Source organism: Crinia signifera, chromosome 1 (assembly GCF_055691185.1).
Source record: "Crinia signifera chromosome 1, ASM5569118v1, whole genome shotgun sequence".
NCBI classification, from domain to species: Eukaryota; Metazoa; Chordata; class Amphibia; order Anura; family Myobatrachidae; genus Crinia; species Crinia signifera.
In genome coordinates, this window is record NC_139217.1 from 471,177,329 (window position 1) to 471,198,556 (window position 21,228).

The following is a 21,228-nucleotide window of genomic DNA, read 5'->3' on the forward strand; positions in this document are numbered from 1 at the left end:
GATGCAGGCCACGCTGGGGTGTCAAGGTTAGCCATCACTGGAACAGACCAAGGGTAGGTAATCTGTCTCAGTCCAACTGCTGCTGAACTACAGATCCCAGCATGCATCGCCAGTTTGCTGTTCAGTCACGCTACAACTGTATCAGGGCATGCTGGGATATGTAGTCTCACAGCATGTGGAGTGCACACATGACCTACTCATACATACATACATATACATACATACATACATAAAACAATGCAGCTGAATAATAAAACACATTACCAATATTAAGTCATTTATTTACCTGTAATAAACAGTTTTATACAATTATTACAAAGATAGGAAACATATATACCACAGATAAAAATGTTTTCTCAAGGTTAGTAGACACAAATGATTGCAGCACACAACACGGGGGCGGCCATCTTGTGCCCTGAACCAATATTATAACAATTCATCCTATAAAGTCCCCGGGAAATACTTGCAACAAATTTAGATGATGATTGGTCACAGTCTCTGGGAGATCAGTGTAGTTCACAAGATGGCCGCCGGTAAGTGCACTTACTTCCTCTGCACTGCAGATTTAAGGCCTGTGAGGCAGCATCTCAAAGCCAAACCATTGGTTACATGTTACGGGGACATTACTATTATATATAAGCCAGGGACCCGCTGTCGCACCTGACCTTATGCCGCAGATATTAATACTATGGAGGAAAGACACAACCACAAACACAACCTGTAAAATGACAGAAGCTGATTGGTTGGTCTTTTACTCCGCCCAAGGTTTTATAAATCTCCCTCAGGTGAGTTATTCTAACGGAAACCAAACCTATAACGGAAGTAGTTTGGGGAGGCAGCCATTTTGTGGACATGACCAGTCTCTAGTAGGGTTCAACTGGCGAGGGTCCAGCGGCAACATACAGACCCGGCAGTGCCGCCGTAATGGCCCAATTCCGAATGCATTGATGATTGACCTGCAGATATCACTAGCTATTGCTGCCACTGATATGGCTAAAGTATCCCCTACATTCTATGCCCGAATCTGACAGCAATACAGACGTTGTGGAGGGGAACTGTCCTGTGTACAGCTCCCTTTAGCTGCTGTATGAAGTTACTACCAGAAATCAGGACACTAGAACTACAGTACAATAACTATAGCAGTACAGTAAAGTACAGTAACTATAGCTGTACAGTACAGTAACTATAACAGTACAGTAACTATAACAGTACAGTACAGTACAATAACTATAACAGTACAGTAACAGTACAGTACAGTAACTATAACAGTACAGTATAGTACTATAACTATAACAGTACAGCACAGTACAATGACTATAACAGTACAGTAACTATAACAGTACAGTAACTATACCTGTACAGTACAGTACAATAACTATAACAGTACAGTAACAATAACAGTACAGTAACTATACCTGTACAGTACAGTACAATAACTATAACAGTACAGTAACTATAACAGTACAGTACAGTACTATAACTATAACAGTACAGCACAGTACAACGACTATAACAGTACAGTACAGTGTAGTACTATAACAGTACAGCACAGTACAATTACTATAACAGTACAGTACAATAACTCCATGCAGGTATTTTTAACTATATACAATGAAATGATGAATAATATATATTTTGGGGGAACAGAACTGGTATTCAGTGCATGGTTTCCTAGTGGTTTGGTCTTTTGTAGGATGGGGGTTGTATGCGTTGTACCCGGGGGTTCCATGGTATAAGCACAGAATCATTATCTGACTGGCAGTGACTATATAATATAATACTGGTAAGCACCGGCTGATCCCCCGAACACAGGACTGAGATGACCGTAGGGTCCGATAACAAGAAAACATTAATAGCTGCTCCTGAATGACGGCAATATACAGAGGTGGAAGATAGTGCAAGGGTGGGGTGTGCAGGCCAGTACTGGAGTTTAGAGGCTTAATAAACTCTGTATATGGGGGATAAGTAAAAAATTATCCGCACTCGTTTTACGTCACTTCGTTTATTATTTCAGTGAAAGAAAAAATGGCTGCCTGACTTGTGATTTGCAGAGAAGAGCAGCGTTTCTGTGGTGTGAGGGTGTGTATGGTGCGCAGTATGGAGAAAGCGTTTTGTTGTGAACAAGTATATATGAATGGATAGAGAAGTACAATGGAGGTCGCACAAGTGTCAGCCATGAAGAAGGAGCCGGGCACCCGTCCACAACTCATAAGAACATGAGAACGCGCAGAACAGCCTTAAACATTTTTTAATGAGGCAACACGAAAGCTTGTTGCCAGATGGACAGAGTGTATTCAATAGCAGGGAGATTATGTGGTTAAATAATGTATTGGTCTTTTCTGAAAATTGATTACAATTAATTCTACAGCCAGAGTGCGCATTATTTTTGACTCACTCTCATGTGTGTGTGTGTGTGTATATATATATATATATATATATATATATATATATATAATTTTAATGGCATCCCCATATGTTTAGCAGCCAGATGCATTAAATTCAGCTACGGATTTGCTGCTTTCTAACATATACTGAACCTTCTCACCATACGATTTGTTTAAAACTATTCTTAATAAATCTGAATGAACAGAAACGGGACAAAAGTGGAACAAATTCCCAGAGAATGCAGAGAACTTTGCGACTTCACTCAGTGACTGCAACAACAGTAACCATAGGAACGGTCCAGGCCACCGCTTGTTTCCATGGTTTCGGGCTATCGGGCAGGAAAGTGCGTTATTCACAGTCTGGCAGTCAGCAGAGTTTGTTTCAAACTTTAAACAGACAATTTCAGGCAAAAGGCTTGCATCAAGTGTCAGGAGTTATGACGGTGAGTGTGAGCACCCAGCATGGCGATCTTTTCGGAGCAGGTCTGTTGTGCATGGTGTTACCACCTAAGGATACAGCTTTATACAAGTAGTCCCTCTCGGTGTGCCAGTTCCCAGCGTAAATAACAAGACGGTCAGATATTGTGGTGTAGTTAGTGTATTTATGGACAGTGCAAGCTTACCTCTGTATTTGGTGCACCCCTGTCTATCGGCTTCAGGTAACGAGGAATGGATCCCCTCTTTGGTATATACAGCGGGACGCAGTGATTGCCCACTTAAGTGTATTATCCCCCCTATTCGCTACTGCCACGCGGTCTGTAAATAAAGGGGAGGGAGACCCAACGCGGCCAGCTATTTCTGCCCCTACCGGTTCTCCGCTGTGGATAAAACGTACATTGGTTATGAAAAAAAATATATAAACAAAAAGACGGCTTAATATAAAAGGATTTAGGGCGGAGATTGCGTTACGCGTGGATATACAATACTCCTCTTACTTTAATGTGGAGAAGTCACATAGAAAATCAGAACAATAAAACGGTTTTCTGTAAAATCAGAAAGGCCACTGGTGAATCCAAGTGCAACGTAGGATTTACAATATTTTAATTTAACTAAAATCCCATAAAATGTCGCTTCGGCATCCTTTGGCGATTTGTAGATCCCTGTGAAATTGATTTGGCACGGTTGTTTTGGAAAAATGTTAAATAGTTCAGAACTTTAGTAAACAGCTGCCACCCAACGACAGACCCAAGATGGCCACTGCACGACATCCGTAAGGATGCTGCCCAGCTGTATGGCTCTGTATCTAGTCTCTATGACACAGAGGAGGGTTGGTCATGGCAAGAGTTGGAAAACCACCCGCACTCTGTGTTTTGAGCTTCCCCGGATAGCGGACATTGACAGTTGGCTGGCTAGGCCCGCTGGTCTCCGTTCTACATTCACTCGTTGTTCCGATTCCTCTCGTTGGGAGAAAACTTTCCTGTTTGGTGGAAGTGCAGCTTGTTCCGGAAGTTCCTGCCCGATGTTATAAGGTCCCCGTAGCCCTGTTGGTGGGAGAAGGCGTATCCAGAACGGCGAGAGCTGGTGCGCCGGATCCGTGCTCTGCGTGGTGGAGGCGCGGGGCGCTTTTTGGCTTCCCGGATTTTGCTGAGAACCTAGACATTGAAACAAATTTGTGCTAATTACTGACAACTTCAATTGCAAAATACGAACAGCGTTATACTGCACGTCCCCAGCTGACCTTGTGTCACGTCAGGGATGTAAAGATAAAAATTAGATTTTTGTACTTATGCTAAATCCTTTACACCAATCCATTTATTCATTTAAATTATTTATGGTTCATGTGACAAGTAAAACAGGCAAACAGAATATGTGGACAAACAGAAGAGCAAGGGCTGTAATCACTGAAAAGGACTCTGAGCATGGGATAAGGACTGTAATCACTGATAAGGACTCTGAGCTCGGCATAAGGGCTGTAATCACTGATAAGGATTCTGAGCTCGGGATAAGGACTGTAATCACTGATAAGGATTCTGAGCATGGGATAAGGACTGTAATCACTGATAAGGACTCTGAGCTCGGAATAAGAGCTGTAATCACTGATAAGGGCTCTGAGCTTGGGATAAGGGCTGTAATCACTGTAAAGGACTCTGAGCATGGGATAAGGACTGTAATCACTGATAAGGATTCTGAGCATGGTATAAGGACTGTAATCACTGATAAGGACTCTGAGCTTGGGATAAGGACTGTAATCACTGATAAGGGCTCTGAGAATGGGATAAGGGCTGTAATCACTGTTAAGGACTCTGAGCATGGGATAAGGACTGTAATCACTGATAAGGACTCTGAGCATGGTATAAGGACTGTAATCACTGATAAGAGCTCTGAGCATGGGATAAGGGCTGTAATCACTGTTAAAGACTCTGAGCATGGGATAAGGGCTGTAATCACTGATAAGGACTCTGAGCTCAGGATAAGGGCTGGAATCACTGTTAAGGTTTCTGAGCTCAGGAAAGGACTCTAATCACTGATAAGGGCTCTGAGCTCAGGATAAGGGCTGTAATCACTGATAAGGATTTTGAGCTCGGGATAAGGACTGTAATCACTGATAAGGGCTCTGAGCATGGGATAAGGGCTCTAATCACTGATAAGGACTCTGAGCTCAGGATAAGGACTCTAATCACTGATAAGGGCTCTGAGCTCAGGATAAGGGCTGTAATCACTGATAAGGATTCTGAGCTCAGAATAAGGACTGTAATCACTGATAAGGGCTCTGAGCTCGGGATAAGGACTGTAATCACTGATAAGGACTCTGAGCTCGGAATAAGAGCTGTAATCACTGATAAGGGCTCTGAGCTTGGGATAAGGGCTGTAATCACTGTAAAGGACTCTGAGCATGGGATAAGGACTGTAATCACTGATAAGGATTCTGAGCATGGTATAAGGACTGTAATCACTGATAAGGACTCTGAGCTTGGGATAAGGACTGTAATCACTGATAAGGGCTCTGAGAATGGGATAAGGGCTGTAATCACTGTTAAGGACTCTGAGCATGGGATAAGGACTGTAATCACTGATAAGGACTCTGAGCATGGTATAAGGACTGTAATCACTGATAAGAGCTCTGAGCATGGGATAAGGGCTGTAATCACTGTTAAAGACTCTGAGCATGGGATAAGGGCTGTAATCACTGATAAGGACTCTGAGCTCAGGATAAGGGCTGGAATCACTGTTAAGGTTTCTGAGCTCAGGAAAGGACTCTAATCACTGATAAGGGCTCTGAGCTCAGGATAAGGGCTGTAATCACTGATAAGGATTTTGAGCTCGGGATAAGGACTGTAATCACTGATAAGGGCTCTGAGCATGGGATAAGGGCTCTAATCACTGATAAGGACTCTGAGCTCAGGATAAGGACTCTAATCACTGATAAGGGCTCTGAGCTCAGGATAAGGGCTGTAATCACTGATAAGGATTCTGAGCTCAGAATAAGGACTGTAATCACTGATAAGGGCTCTGAGCTCGGGATAAGGACTGTAATCACTGATAAGGACTCTGAGCTCGGAATAAGAGCTGTAATCACTGATAAGGGCTCTGAGCTTGGGATAAGGGCTGTAATCACTGTAAAGGACTCTGAGCATGGGATAAGGACTGTAATCACTGATAAGGATTCTGAGCATGGTATAAGGACTGTAATCACTGATAAGGACTCTGAGCTTGGGATAAGGACTGTAATCACTGATAAGGGCTCTGAGAATGGGATAAGGGCTGTAATCACTGTTAAGGACTCTGAGCATGGGATAAGGACTGTAATCACTGATAAGGACTCTGAGCATGGTATAAGGACTGTAATCACTGATAAGAGCTCTGAGCATGGGATAAGGGCTGTAATCACTGTTAAAGACTCTGAGCATGGGATAAGGGCTGTAATCACTGATAAGGACTCTGAGCTCAGGATAAGGGCTGGAATCACTGTTAAGGTTTCTGAGCTCAGGAAAGGACTCTAATCACTGATAAGGGCTCTGAGCTCAGGATAAGGGCTGTAATCACTGATAAGGATTTTGAGCTCGGGATAAGGACTGTAATCACTGATAAGGGCTCTGAGCATGGGATAAGGGCTCTAATCACTGATAAGGACTCTGAGCTCAGGATAAGGACTCTAATCACTGATAAGGGCTCTGAGCTCAGGATAAGGGCTGTAATCACTGATAAGGATTCTGAGCTCAGAATAAGGACTGTAATCACTGATAAGGGCTCTGAGCTCGGGATAAGGACTGTAATCACTGATAAGAGCTCTGAGCTCAGGATAAGGACTCTGAGCTCAGGATAAGGACTGTAATCACTGATAAGGGCTCTGAGCTCAGGATAAGGACTCTGAGCTTGGTATAAGGACTGTAATCACTGATAAAGATTCTGAGCATGGTATAAGGACTGTAATCACTGATAAGGACTCTGAGCTCGGGATAAGGACTGTAATCACTGATAAGGACTCTGAGCTCGGGATAAAAAGGGCTGTAATCACTGATAAGGACTCTGAGCTCGGGATAAGGACTGTAATCACTGATAAGGGCTCTGACTCGGGATAAAAAGGGCTGTAATCACTGATAAGGGCTCTGACTCGGGATAAAAAGGGTTGTAATCACTGATAAGGACTCTGAGCTCAGGATAAGGACTGTAATCACTGATAAGGGCTCTGAGCATGAAATAAGGACTGTAATCACTGATAAGGTCTCTGAGCTCGGGATAAAATGGGCTGTAATCACTGATCAGGAATCTGAGTTCAGGATAAAAAGGGCTGTAATCACTAATAAGGACTCTGAGTTCAGGATAAGGACTGTAATCACTGATAAGGACTCTGAGCATGGTATAAGGACTGTAATCACTGATAAGGATTCTGAGCATGGTATAAGGACTGTAATCACTGATAAGGGCTCTGAGCTTGGGATAAGAGCTGTAATCATTGATAAGGACTCTGAGCTCAGGATAAGGGATGTAATCACTAATAAGGACTCTGAGCTCAGGATAAAAAGGGCTGTAATCACTGATAAGGGCTCTGAGAATGGGATAAGGGCTGTAATCACTGATAAGGGCTCTGACTCGGGATAAAAAGGGTTGTAATCACTGATAAGGACTCTGAGCTCAGGATAAGGACTGTAATCACTGATAAGGGCTCTGAGCATGGAATAAGGACTGTAATCACTGATAAGGTCTCTGAGCTCGGGATAAAAAGGGCTGTAATCACTGATCAGGACTCTGAGTTCAGGATAAGGACTGTAATCACTGATAAGGACTCTGAGCATGGTATAAGGACTGTAATCACTGATAAGGACTCTGAGCATGGTATAAGGACTGTAATCACTGATAAGGATTCTGAGCATGGTATAAGGACTGTAATCACTGATAAGGGCTGTAATCATTGATAAGGACTCTGAGCTCAGGATAAGGGATGTAATCACTGATAAGGACTCTGAGCTCGGGATAAGGACTGTAATCACTGATAAGGACTCTGAGCTCGGGGAAAAAAGGGCTGTAATCACTGATAAGGGCTCTGAGAATGGGATAAGGGCTGTAATCACTGATAAGGGCTCTGACTCGGGATAAAAAGGGCTGTAATCACTGATAAGGGCTCTGACTCGGGATAAAAAGGGCTGTAATCACTGATAAGGACTCTGAGCTCAGGATAAGGAATGTAATCACTGATCAGGACTCTGAGCTCAGGATAAAAAGGGCTGTAATCACGGATAAGGACTGTAATCACTGGTAAGGACTCTGAGCATGGTATAAGGAATGTAATCACTGATAAGGACTCTGAGCTTGGGATAAAAAGGGCTGTAATCACGGATAAGGACTCTGAGCTCGGGATAATGACTGTAATCACTGATAAGGGCTCTGACTCAGGATAAAAAGGGCTGTAATCACTGATAAGGACTCTGAGCTCAGGATAAGGACTGTAATCACCGATAAGGACTCTGAGCTAAAAAATGCAAAATTATGCACTTGGGACTCAAAAACCCAAAGGCTCAATATAGTATCAAGGGTACTATAATGGAAACTACTGAGGAGGAAAGAGATTTATCGAAAATCGGCCCAAAAATCATTCTAGTGTGTGGGCACCTTCAGACAGTAGAACAATTTAAACATGCTTGGGATAGGCATATGAATATCCTTACAAAGAAATAAGGATTAAAAAGGGTTGAGTTTACCTGAAGGGTAAAAAAAGGGGCAGACTAGATGGGCCAAATGGTTCTTATCTGCCGTCAAATTCTATGTTTCTATGTTGCTATGAGCTCGGGATAAGAACTGTAATCAATGATAAGAGCTCTAATGGCATAAGGGCTGTAATCACTGTTAAGGACTCTGAGCTCGGGATAAGGACTGTAATCACTGATAAGGACTCTGAGCTCGGGATAAGGGCTGTAATCACTGATAAGGACTCTGAGTTCAGGATAAGGACTGTAATCACTGATAAGGACTCTGAGCATGGTATAAGGACTGTAATCACTGATAAAGATTCTGAGCATGGTATAAGGACTGTAATCACTGATAAGGACTCTGAGCTCGGGATAAGGACTGTAATCACTGATAAGGACTCTGAGCTCGGGATAAGGACTGTAATCACCGATAAGGACTCTGAGCTCGGGATAAGAACTACAATCACTGATAAGGACTCTGAGCTCAGGATAAGGACTGTAATAACCGATAAGGACTCTGAGCTCGGTATAAGAACTGTAATCACTGATAAGGGCTCTGAGAATGGAATAAGGGCTGTAATAACTGTTAAGGACTCTGAGCTCGGGATAAGGACTGTAATCACTAATAAGGACTCTGAGCTTGGGATAAAAACTGTAATCACTGATAAGGACTCAGAGCTTGGGATAAGGACTGTAATCACTGATAAGGACTCTGAGCTCGGGATAAGGGCTGTAATCACTGATAAGGACTCTGAGCTCGGGATAAGGACTTTAATCACTGATAAGGACTCAGAGCTTGCGATAAGGACTGTAATCACTGATAAGGACTCTGAGTTCAGGATAAGGACTGTAATCACTGATAAGGACTCTGAGCTTGGGATAAGGACTGTAATCACTGATAAGGGCTCTGAGCTTGGGATAAGGGCTGTAATCACTGATAAGGACTCTGAGCTTGGGATAAGGACTGTAATCACTGATAAGGACTCTGAGCTTGGGATAAGGACTGTAATCACTGATAAGGACTCTGAGCTCGGGATAAGGGCTGTAATCAATGTCACGGACTCTGAGCTCAGCATAACGACTGCTCAGTTTGGTTTAATACAGACACATTTTTAAAGAAGATGGAAGCTACTAAAGAAATGACTGGTTAGGTCACAAACAGAAACAAGGGTGACAATGACATTGAGAGAAGACCCATAAACACATATTTCCTATAGGCTGCGTGCAGCTTCCTACCTTGTCGCTGAAGGTGGGTCTGAGCTGGGATTTTAAGAACCGATAGGCTACCACCGGCAGGACGCAAAGCACGGCGGTCAGGAAAATGGCTAACCAGATACTGGGCTGGTTTAGAGTGTTCCGCGCCGTTCCTGGAGGAGAAACAAACAGTAAGTTCCGGGAAAGGAAGCGACAATACTGTACTGTAGGATGGACACTTAATGACATTAATACGTTATTGCCTACACCCCGGCTGGTGACTGCGGATGACGGCCCTCTCCCAGCCGCGCAGTAACTGCAGTGAGGGTGACCTACTCACACAGGTTACAGCCAGGAAACTCTCCAGGGACACGCTGCATGTGCCACCACCAGACCACCACCCATACTGCATGTAGGGTGTAGGACGAGGGATGTAGTGAGTGACCTCATTGGCTGAGTGTACATGATGACATGACTCACCGATAAACGGGAACGATGCCGTGAAGATGAGGTACATGCCGTCGCTGTACATGGTGAAGGTGATGGCAAAATACACAGCGATACTGCCCCAGATGAAGAACTGGTTGACCGCCGTCCAGTAAGCAGTGTCCAGGCCGATCTAGGAAGAAAGATCCATCTGAAGTCAGCATATTCCGTGGTCATAGAGTGCAGAGAGTTACATTTGGAGAGAGATAAAGTTGGAGAGAGGTAATGCCAATCAATCAGCTCCTGATATTTTTCTAACACAGCCTGTAACATGGCAGTTAGGAGCTTAATGGCTGGTGCTTTATCTCTCTCGAAGGCTTAGTTCATCCTCTACAGAAAAGCTTGAGTGGGCCCTCCTGGCTTCTAACCCAGGGACGCCCAAGGTATAGGGATAGTACAAGCATCAGGGCGCCCTGGGACTTCTAGTTCCACAACTTGTGTGCATGCAGGTATCATTCTGACATCCTTACCTGCACAGATACCACAAGCACCAGGCAGGTCTGAGCCATCAAGGCAAAGGACTGGTAGTCAGACAGCACTCTCCCGTCATCCCGCACAGTGTCATAGAGGGCGCCGTAAGGCACGAAGAACAGGACCAGGGAGCTGTACACCCCGTGGATCACACACTTCACAAACTCCTTGAAATTGAAGTAACGGTTCTTCTGCCCAGGCTCATAAAGCTGGGGGTACTCCATGCTCCAGCGGTCATCCACATCCTGGGGATACAGTGCAGGGGTTACGCAAATACACACACACACCTGCCAGCTGTTCTCCACATGCCCACCGGGTGGCGATGGAGAGACGTGGCTATAGCTGCAGAAACTGCCCCCTTATCTCTAGGCGGCCTGAGAGGCGTCGCTCACCCATGACTTACCTGATCGAAAAGACTCATCCCCAGCACAGGCAGCGAGGTGTACACCAGGTTATACAGGGTGATGAACCATTGATCGTACACAGTCTATAAAGACACAAGACAGGCAAGTTACGGATGGCAGCGCTGCAGTACAGGAAAACCGACACAAGATGGCAGCACTAAACTGTGACAGAAAATTCAGAGGAGTCCGGATTTCATCTCCCACTAACACCAACATGTAAATTGGGGGCTGATTCTGAGGGGAAGCTAAGGTGGATGTGATGCTCCAGAAGCTTAATTTACTACTTTATCATAGGCAAAGGAAGGGTGATTGCCCCCTCTTTGCAAGTTGCTCAAATTATGACAATAGCAATGGTATTTACTAAGATGACTAGAGCTACCGCCATATCATGCAGTGTAAGGGACAGATCGGAATGGCTGCACATGACCAGTCGTAGCAGCTTCTTCTACCAAGAGCAGCTACCAGGAAGAAGAGACAGGAGCCTTACCAGAAGGTGGGAGGATGCGAGGTTAGAAAATGCAGTGCTGGTTCTATTATGTTTGTGTATTTATTATGTGATGTTTAACCTTTTCCTGACCACTTATTTATATTATGTAAATGTGTGATACAGCCCATACTATAGTGTTAGGTATTATACTATTATTACTGTATCCCATGCATTATCTAGTGTATAAAAGACCAGTGTGTACATTAATGTCCGGGGTCGTTACTAGGTTCTTCTACCACTCCAGCAGACTCCCACACTTGCTCGAATGTTCCGCAGGGTGGGAGAATGTGGATGGCATTTGGAAACCCCCCCTCGAGGATTCCTGCGTTTGCTGCTGCGGGTGTCCGTAATGCACAGTATAGAGGAGGTAAGGGGCTCACCTGAGCGGAGAAGCCGCAGAAGAACGCGTACCAGAAATGAACCAGAGTGAAGGTGAAGTTCTTGTAGAAAAAGTAGCGCAGGAACTGGCACATGCGGATGTAGGACCAGCGCCCGTGTACCAGGAGGAGGCGCTGCAGGTAGCGAAACTGGGCGAAGGAGAAGTCGCTGGAAAGCACCGCCTGCATGCCCTCCTGCCCGCTGATCCCCACGCCAATGTGAGCAGCTGGGGAGATAACATTGTATAAATACCTGCTCCTATGCCCGCACATCCCTTTTCCCTGGCACTCGCTGGGTGATACCCTCTGTAGTAGGGCGCACATACTTTTGATCATACTGACGTCATTAGCGCCGTCTCCTATCGCCAGGGTCACTGCCTTCTTGTACTTCTTCACCAGCTGGACCACCTGCGCCTTCTGGAGGGGGGTGACGCGGCAGCAGATTACCGCCTGGCACATGCACGCCGTCCTCAGCAGCTCCACCTCCATGTTCTCTTGTAGAGCGTAAGCCTGTGGGACCAAACACCAGGCAAACAGTTGGCTGAGGCTCCTTTGCCTTATGGGTATGGGTCAGAGTAGACAGTAAGAAGTGACAACCTTTTGATCATGTAGAAATAAATTCCCTTTACTTCCCTATAAAGGTCCATGTGTTACTGTCCGAGAGAAAGCACTAGCCAATCAGCTTCTAACTGGCATGTCACAGGCTGTGGTTGAGAAATGGCAGTGATAATTTGGTTGGCTGGCACTTTATCTCTCGCCAAGCTTATACATATGCCCCTACGTCTCTACGTACCAGGCTGTGCCCATTGATAATGATGCCATAAGTGTCGTCACCCTTCATCTCATCGTCCGGAATCACTTGAGACTTCTTAGAACATCTTTTTATTTGTATTTCCGAATCAAAGCCGTCTAGAAAAGAGTCAGGGTTCATCTTCCTCCGAGCCGACCTGTGGGAGACCAAACACTGGTCAAGGTGGGTGGGTGTACCAACTTCTCCATACAGACGTGTCATAGAGGGAGAGTTACATACAGTATGTCGTGTGACTGTGGTTGCCATTGTGATGTGACCAGTAAACGATTAATGAAGCAGCCGTCGACAGAGTAATTTACACTCCAGGGCTGAGGATAGGAATCACTGATCTATAATATCAATATATACTGCACAATACAGAATACAAGGCAGCGTCACACCCTATATTGCTGTGTCAGTGGTAACAGACTATGGTTATCGGCCAGAGGTCAGCATTTAACATCGCGTTTCGCCCTCACATCATGGTCAGACAACGCGTTTTACCTCAGCTCATTCAGAACCTCTTCTGAACTGCAGCCTTTAATTATAAACACGTCCTTCATCTCATCCTGCAGCATGTTACACGCGTACCCGATGTTCTCTGCCGTTTCTGGGGAACAGTAAAATATCCATAGCTTATAATAGTGTCCGAGTAACACGGCAACACAACAGCAGCCTTCCCATACACACATCAATGTTACACATGCTCATAATGCAGCACACTGTCGGCCTGACAAGCACCGGAATCAGACCCGTGGAACAGGGGTCTATTGTGCGCGCCAATCATCCTGATCCGGTACCTTGTTTGTCTCCTGTGAGGACCCAAATCTTAATGTCGGCTTTGGTGAGGGTCTCGATGGTCTGGGGAACCCCGTCTTGGAGTTTGTCTTCTATAGCAGATGCCCCGATCAGCTGTGATGAGGAAACAGAGGGGGGGGGGGGGGGGCAAGAGAGAGAGAGACATGGGGGTGGAGTAAGAGGGGGAGTAAGAGAGAGACATTGGGGAGGGGGAAGAGTAAGAGAGAGAGACATGGGGGAAGGGGGAGTAAGGTGGGGGAGTAAGAGAGATAGACATGGGGGAGTAAGAGAGAGAAATGGGGGAGGGGGAGTAAGAGGGGGGAGGAGTAAGAGAGAGAGAGACATGGGGGGAGGGGGAGTAAGGTGGGGAAGTAAGAGAGATAGACATGGGGGAGTAAGATAGAGAAATGGGGGAGTAAGAGAGAGAGAAATGGGGGAGTAAGAGAGAGAGAGACATGGGGAGGGGGAATAAAAGGGTGGGAGGAGTAAGAGAGAGGGACATGGGGGAGGGGGAGTAAGAGAGAGAGAGAGAGAGAGAGACATGGGGGGAGGGGGGTAAGGAGTAAGAGAGAGACATGGGGGGAGGGGGAGTAAGAGGGGGAAAGGAGTAAGAGAGAGAGACATTGGGGGAGGGGAAGTAAGAGGGGGGGAGGAGCGAGAGACATGGGGGAGGGGGAGTAAGAGGGGGGGAGGGGGAGTAAGAGAGAGAGAGAGAGACATGGGGGGAGGGGGGTAAGGAGTAAGAGAGAGACATGGGGGGAGGGGGAGTAAGAGGGGGAAAGGAGTAAGAGAGAGAGACATTGGGGGAGGGGAAGTAAGAGGGGGGGAGGAGCGAGAGACATGGGGGAGGGGGGAGTAAGAGGGGGGAGGGGGAGTAAGAGGGGGAGAGAGAGAGAGTTAATCAGTGGAATCAGACACAGATCACTGTATTGGCAGGCGGATTGCGGTCATGTACAGATGTAGCCATTGGTGGGTAGCGTGCCTATGTTCGGCGCGTGCGTATAATCACGTCCATGGCCCACTGACATTGTATGGTGTGATATCGGCGGTGACTAGGGGCAGTTTATGGCCCCAAGGTAAAATCCAGTGGAGCTGCATCATCTTATGTGGGAAACTACGGCGCACACAGCTAGCGCTCCAGGAGTCTCCTAAAGTGCCCAGTCAGTAAGGAGTGTGGACACTGAAACCCCCATCTCTATGCTTCTGGTGCCCCATGGTGTTTACACCCACATACAGGAACACCCATCTTTACCTCATGTGTGTGAGTAACAGCTGATTGTTTCCTCATATATGCACTAAGCGCACAACGGAATTGTTTTCCTTTGCTGTTTGGAGGGCGGCATCCCTCCACCGTAGTGGCTGCTGGTGTATATTACACACGGCAATTATCCCTAGCGATCTACACAACTTTGTTGCTATGTTGTACAAGAACCATTGTATCCAGGAAACCACACCCCCAGCTCCCATGGCAACACTAGGTGTGGCCAAATACATAACACTGACATTACACAAATAGTCTGTGAGACTGCAGGGGCTTCACGGTGACTGGCAGTGACTTCCTATTGGAAGCCCGACCTGCCAGTCACCCAAGGCAGTCCCATCTGAGCTCCTGCATTACCGCGTTGCATGAATGTGGGATGAGTTTACTAAACGCTTAGAGGTCTATTTACTAAGCCTGGGAGAGAGATAAAGTGTACATAGGTAAAGGGCCTGATTCAGACCTGTGAACTAGGCTGCGAAAACTCACAGCCTATTGAACAGGTCAGCGTCCCGCCGAAGGAGAATGAGTTATATTTTTCTCCCCTTCAGAAAGTTCGAATGAACAGATCTGAATCGGTCCCAAAGTACCAACCAACCAGGCCCTGTCATATCTCTCTCCCAGCTTAGTAAATAGCCCCCTGTGTATTTATAAATAAGGACAGGAATATCCCAGTTATTTATGGACACATAACATATAATCTGTGGGAAAATCTTCCGTCCCGTAATAGAAGTTACACAGTAACGATACAGCCAATACAAATACCCTGATCTCTGCCGCACTGCAGCCCTAGGAGGCTAGCCCCCCTTAACTCTACCACACTGCAGCCCTAGGAGGCTAGCCCCCCTTAACTCTACCACACTGCAGCCCTAGGAGGCTAGCCCCCGTTAACTCTACCACACTGCAGCCCCCCTGATCTCTACCACACTGCAGCCCCCCTGATCTCTACCACACTGCAGCCCCCCTGATCTGTACCACACTGTAGCCCAAGGAGGCTAGCCCCCCTGATCTCTACCACACTGTAGCCCTCGGAGGCTAGCCCCCCTGATCTATACCACACTGCAGCCCTAGAAGGATAGCCCCCCTGATCTCTACCACACTGCAGCCCCCTGATCTCTACCACACTGCAGCCCTAGAAGGATAGCCCCCCTGATCTCTACCACACTGCAGCCCCCTGATCTCTACCACACTGCAGCCCCCTGATCTCTACCACACTGCAGCCCCCCTGATCTCTACCACACTGCAGCCCTAGGAGGCTAGCCCCCCTGATCTCTAACCCTAACCCTCCTACCACACTGCAGCCCTAGGAGGCTAGCCCCCCTGATCTCTACCACACTGCAGCCCCCCTGATCTCTACCACACTGCAGCCCCCCTGATCTGTACCACACTGTAGCCCAAGGAGGCTAGCCCCCCTGATCTCTACCACACTGTAGCCCTCGGAGGCTAGCCCCCCTGATCTCTACCACACTGCAGCCCCCTGATCTCTACCACACTGCAGCCCCCTGATCTCTACCACACTGCAGCCCCCCTGATCTCTACCACACTGCAGCCCTAGGAGGCTAGCCCCCCTGATCTCTAACCCTAACCCTCCTACCACACTGCAGCCCTAGGAGGCTAGCCCCCCTGATCTCTACCACACTGCAGCCCCCCTGATCTCTACCACACTGCAGCCCCCCTGATCTCTACCACACTGCAGCCCTAGGAGGCTAGCCCCCTGATCTCTACCATACTGCAGCCCTAGGAGCCTAGCCCCCCTGATCTCTACCACACTGCAGCCCCCCTGATCTCTACCACACTGCAGCCCTAGGAGGCTAGCCCCCCTGATCTCTACCACACTGCAGCCCTAGGAGGCTAGCCCCCCTGATCTATACCACACTGCAGCCCTAGGAGGCTAGCCCCCCTGATCTCTACCACACTGCAGCCCTAGGAGGCTAGCCCCCCTGATCTCTACCACGCTGCAGCCCCCCTGATCTCTACCACACTGCAGCCCTAGGAGGCTAGCCTCCCTGATCTCTACCACACTGCAGCCCTAGGAGGCTAGCCCCCCTGATCTCTACCACGCTGCAGCCCCCCTGATCTCTACCACACTGCAGCCCTAGGAGGCTAGCCTCCCTGATCTCTACCACACTGCAGCCCTAGGAGGCTAGCCCCCCTGATCTCTACCACACTGCAGCCCCCCTGATCTCTACCACACTGCAGCCCCCCATGTCTGTGCGAGGGGGATACAAACCTGCAAGTCCTTCTCAATCTCCTCGTATAATGCCGCCAGGTTCTCCTCGCGGTTGTCCATGGATGTACTGGCCTCATGGTGCCGTTTCTTCCAGTTGTTAAAGTAGTCCTTGTCTAAGTCCTTATACGCCAAGACCAAGGTGCGGAGACCCTCACCTGCAAACTCCTGCAACGCAGCCAGAAGGGGAGACGGGGCGAGCACAGTTATTACAATATGAAAATAATAAAGAGACACGTGGAAAAGGTGTTCATGTACACCTGTCAGTGATGTCATTGTGGGGGTGGCTAATGCAGTGTCACTGAGCTCAGTATAAGTGTGATGTCATTGTGGGAGTGTCTAAGATAGCGTAAGTGTGATGTCATTGTGGGAGTGTCTAAGATAGCGTAACTTAGCTCAATATCTGTCAGTGATGTCATTGTGGGAATGGCTAATAGTGTCACTTAGCTCAATATATGTGTGATGTCATTGTGAGAATAGCTAATAGTGTCACTTACTGCAGCTCAATATATGTGTGATATCATTGTGGGAGTGGCCAGTATAGTGTCACAGCTCAATATATGTGTGATGTCGTTGTGGCGAATATAGTGTCACTTAGCTTAATATATCTGTGATGTCATGGTGGGAGTGGCTAATATAGTGTCACTTAGCTCAATATATGTGGGATATCATTGTGGGAGTGGCTAATAAGGCATCCTTTAACTCAACATATGTGTGTTGTCATTGTGGGAGTGGCCAGTATAGTGTCACAGCTCAATATATGTGTGATGTCATTGTGGGAATGGGTAAAATAGTGTCATTTAGCACAAAAAAAGTGTGATGTCATTGTGGGAGTGGCTAATAATGTCACTTAGCTCAAAATATGTATGTCGTCATTATGGGAGTGACTAATATGGCATGTCTTAGCTCAATATATGTGCAATGTCCTTGTGGGAGTGGCTAATATAGTGTCACTTAGTCCAATATGTGTTTGATGTCCTTGTGGGAGTGGCTAATATAGTGTCACTTAGTCCAATATGTGTGTGATGTCCTTGTGGGAGTGGCTAATATAGTGTCACTTAGTTCAATATATTTGTGATGTCCCTATGGGAGTGGCTAATAGAGTAATGTATTATGGCTAGAGGATGTGACATATCGAGATGTCTTTATGCAGATGTGGCACCTTATTGTCAAAATGCTTCCAAAATAGAACATTACAGTCTGCTCAGCAAAAAGATATAAAGCGCAGATGATGTGCTCCTGAGGGTATGTGATAGCTAAGCGGGAGATGAGGCTGAAACGTGCTACATATATGACATTTATATGATATATTTATTGAGCTTCCGTTCCGCTCTCATGGCGCTGCTACAGTCTCTATGGCTCTGGGGTTGAGTTACGGAACTGTGAGGTCACTGGTGTCACACACAGGTACGGTCATTAGCTATGGTACCAATGATGGATAACCTCGAGGGTGTGAACCATCGATGTTTTCACCCACCGATGGTCACCCTTGCTTTAGTGGTTAATGTTCTGGGGATTATTATTATTATAATTTTATTTATAAGGCGCCACAAGTGTTTCGCAGCGCCGTACAAAGGAACAATACAGGGAGACAAAACTTGGCATAACATTGAATAAATAACAAAAATACAGTACAAATAAAGAGCACCACAGTTCAATACACATTACAGCTTAAATGTAAGTAGTGAGGACTCAATCAACATACAACTAGAGGCTTGAGGCCAATGATGGAGATGAGTATGCAGACGAAGATGGTCACTGAGTGTTGGAGTAAAGGAGAGCTGTGAGTGACATGTGAAGAGAAGTGGGCTTTGACAACAGGAGGGAAGAGGGCCCTACTCGGAGGAGCTTACAATCTAGTAGGAAGGGGAGAGGGGGATGCGGAGCATTACGGGTGTTCGAGGTGTAGAGCCAGGCTCCGTGTCCCGAAACCTTGAAGAACAAAACAAAGTTCCATAGCCCTGTATCATCTAAAGTGGGAAACGATCTGGTTTTCACCCATCGATGGTAAATGTAGTAAACATTGGTCATAGACCATCGATTGCCATCCCCACACACAGGCCCCTCAGGACTTACATTCAGATGGTCAGTCGTCACTTCCTTCAGATTTGCGCTGGAGCGATCCAGCAGTTCGTACACAATGGTGTCGGCCCCCTTACAGTATAGGGTAAGACGCCCCTCTGGGCTCCTCACTGTCACCAGGAGACACGAGAATTAGAAAAACGCGGCAATGCATACAGGCTGTCACCCAGCTATGACCCCAAGACTCACCAATCACAGACATCCTCTTCCGCTCATTGTTGAAGTCCAATATGGCCAGTAAATCGTACACCTTGGTCTTCCCCATCTCCACCACAGTAATGGTGTCCGGTGTGCGAGAGCGGAACACAAAGCCAAAGTTTCTGGCAGCAGTCACCAGCGCCCCCTCATCCGGGGACTGGGCCTGGTAAACCAGTTCCCCTGGGAATGAGACAAGGTTGGAAATGTCAGTAGAGGACTTGCCTACAATCCTGGGAAATCCCTTTCCCAACGAGTATCATTATCCTATTAAATATTATCAGTGCTCCCGTAAGGGTTGAGTTGGCCACATCGGCCCGTGCATGGGGTAATACAAATTACGGGGCTGCAATAAATATTTAAATACCAAACACTGGAGAATACTGTGGCATGAAGCTTGGAGCTATTAGACTACATTGAGCAAGCTAGAAGCCTAGACTTTTGAGGGGTCCATCTCACACTCCATAGAAGAATGACTCCACCTCACCTTCCTTCTTCTCCTCCATCATTGCCGTGTGGCACAGCGCCAGCAGCCGGAAGAACTCTTGAGCGGCCTTGTCTTCCATTTTCACCGACTCCACCAAACGGTGATCGTGGAAAGCAAACTTGGGATCTGCCAGCGGGTTGTAGGAAAAGTCTACCTTTTCTGTGTACTGAGAAGGAGAGGGAGATGTTTTACTGAGGGTTCAGGGCCTTTCCTCAGTGCCTCTAAGGGGTGCCTGAGGGGCCATTTTATCATTAGCCATAACTGGTGCAATTTGCATAGCGAGTTAATGCGTTGGTGGCTTTGGAGCCTTGCGACTGAGTGATTGTCGCAAATTGTTGGCAGAACATGGAACAAAAGAATATCTATTAGTGGCGTTTTCCTCATCCCTACAGCGCTGTCACTAATATAGGAAGCTTATAACCCCACTGGGAAATACAGGATCAGCATTAGAACTTTTACCTCATTTATTTCCAGACGGTTTCCCGCGTAGTCAAAGACATCACCTGGAATAGATAAGATGGGTCTCAGGAAGGGAGAGATACAGCGCACAAGCAGAGGATACAGATATATAATGCTGAGGAGGTGAGGGGTGGTGGGTGTGGTGTTCTGACTGTATTGTGTATTTGTGGAGTTCTGAATGTATTGTGTATTTGTGGTGTTCTCACTGTATTGTGTATTTGTGACATTCCCAAAGTCTTGTATTTGATCACACTCACCATAGGAATTGCCGTTGATGGAACATTTATTGAAGGTCATAATGTTCTGGGTCAGAGTCCCCGTCTTGTCGGAGAAGATGTATTTGATCTGCCCCAGCTCCTCATTGAGAGTGGTGGTGCGGGCCTCGGCTGGGGTGTCTTTCCTGGGGTAATACATCTTACGGTCCCAGTTGATGTAGTAGCTGTTACCCAGCCGGATGATCTCAACACTGAGGGCAATGAGGAGAGGAGATGATACATATAGAAGGCAAAAGACACAATTGGGTAGAATTCTATAGATAAAATTACTCAAAGTTAATAGGAATTATTTATACTAGTAGAGGTGACGATTGTTGGGGAGTTCTAGCAAAGGTAGAAGAGAAACAGTACAATAACGCCTTCAATGATGGATGTCTGGATGGATGGATGGGTGGGAGAGTGTCTGGATGATGGATGGGTGGGTGTCTGGGTGATGGATGTCTGGATGATGGATGGGTGGGAGAGTGTCTGGGTGATGGATGGATGAGTGGATGGATTGGTGTGTAGATGGATGATAGATGGACAGATGGGTGGGTGTCTGGACAATGGGTTTATGGGTGGGTGGATGAATGGATGGATGATAGATTAATGGATGGGTGGATGGATGTCTGGATGATAGATGGATGGAAGACAATACATAGATAGATGGACAGTAGATGGATGGATGCCTGGATGATAGATGAATAGTTGGATTGATGGGTTTGATGGATGTTTGGAAGATATATGGAT

The 21,228-nt window shown here is 46.7% G+C and overlaps 1 protein-coding gene across 5 annotated transcripts in view; it reads right to left on the reverse strand.

Annotated features, from left to right (window-relative positions):
- Nucleotides 1-260: 260 nt before the first annotated feature.
- LOC146023865 (phospholipid-transporting ATPase ID-like) overlaps nucleotides 261-21,228 on the reverse strand; it is a 147,142-nt gene continuing 126,174 nt past the window's right edge. For all 5 annotated transcript variants that reach the window (XM_083155404.1, XM_083155400.1, XM_083155401.1 and 2 more), the window contains exons 13-28: nucleotides 20,482-20,690; nucleotides 20,225-20,268; nucleotides 19,766-19,931; nucleotides 19,273-19,461; nucleotides 19,078-19,193; nucleotides 17,005-17,169; nucleotides 13,519-13,630; nucleotides 13,223-13,328; nucleotides 12,722-12,875; nucleotides 12,255-12,438; nucleotides 11,932-12,155; nucleotides 11,064-11,147; nucleotides 10,660-10,905; nucleotides 10,184-10,322; nucleotides 9,746-9,876; nucleotides 261-3,976 (exon numbers count right to left, since the gene is read on the reverse strand). In XM_083155404.1, coding sequence (XP_083011530.1) covers nucleotides 3,761-3,976; nucleotides 9,746-9,876; nucleotides 10,184-10,322; nucleotides 10,660-10,905; nucleotides 11,064-11,147; nucleotides 11,932-12,155; nucleotides 12,255-12,438; nucleotides 12,722-12,875; nucleotides 13,223-13,328; nucleotides 13,519-13,630; nucleotides 17,005-17,169; nucleotides 19,078-19,193; nucleotides 19,273-19,461; nucleotides 19,766-19,931; nucleotides 20,225-20,268; nucleotides 20,482-20,690 — 2,485 coding nt within the window. In that variant the 3' untranslated portion in view covers nucleotides 261-3,760. The remainder of the gene's footprint in view (nucleotides 3,977-9,745; nucleotides 9,877-10,183; nucleotides 10,323-10,659; nucleotides 10,906-11,063; nucleotides 11,148-11,931; nucleotides 12,156-12,254; nucleotides 12,439-12,721; nucleotides 12,876-13,222; nucleotides 13,329-13,518; nucleotides 13,631-17,004; nucleotides 17,170-19,077; nucleotides 19,194-19,272; nucleotides 19,462-19,765; nucleotides 19,932-20,224; nucleotides 20,269-20,481; nucleotides 20,691-21,228) is intronic.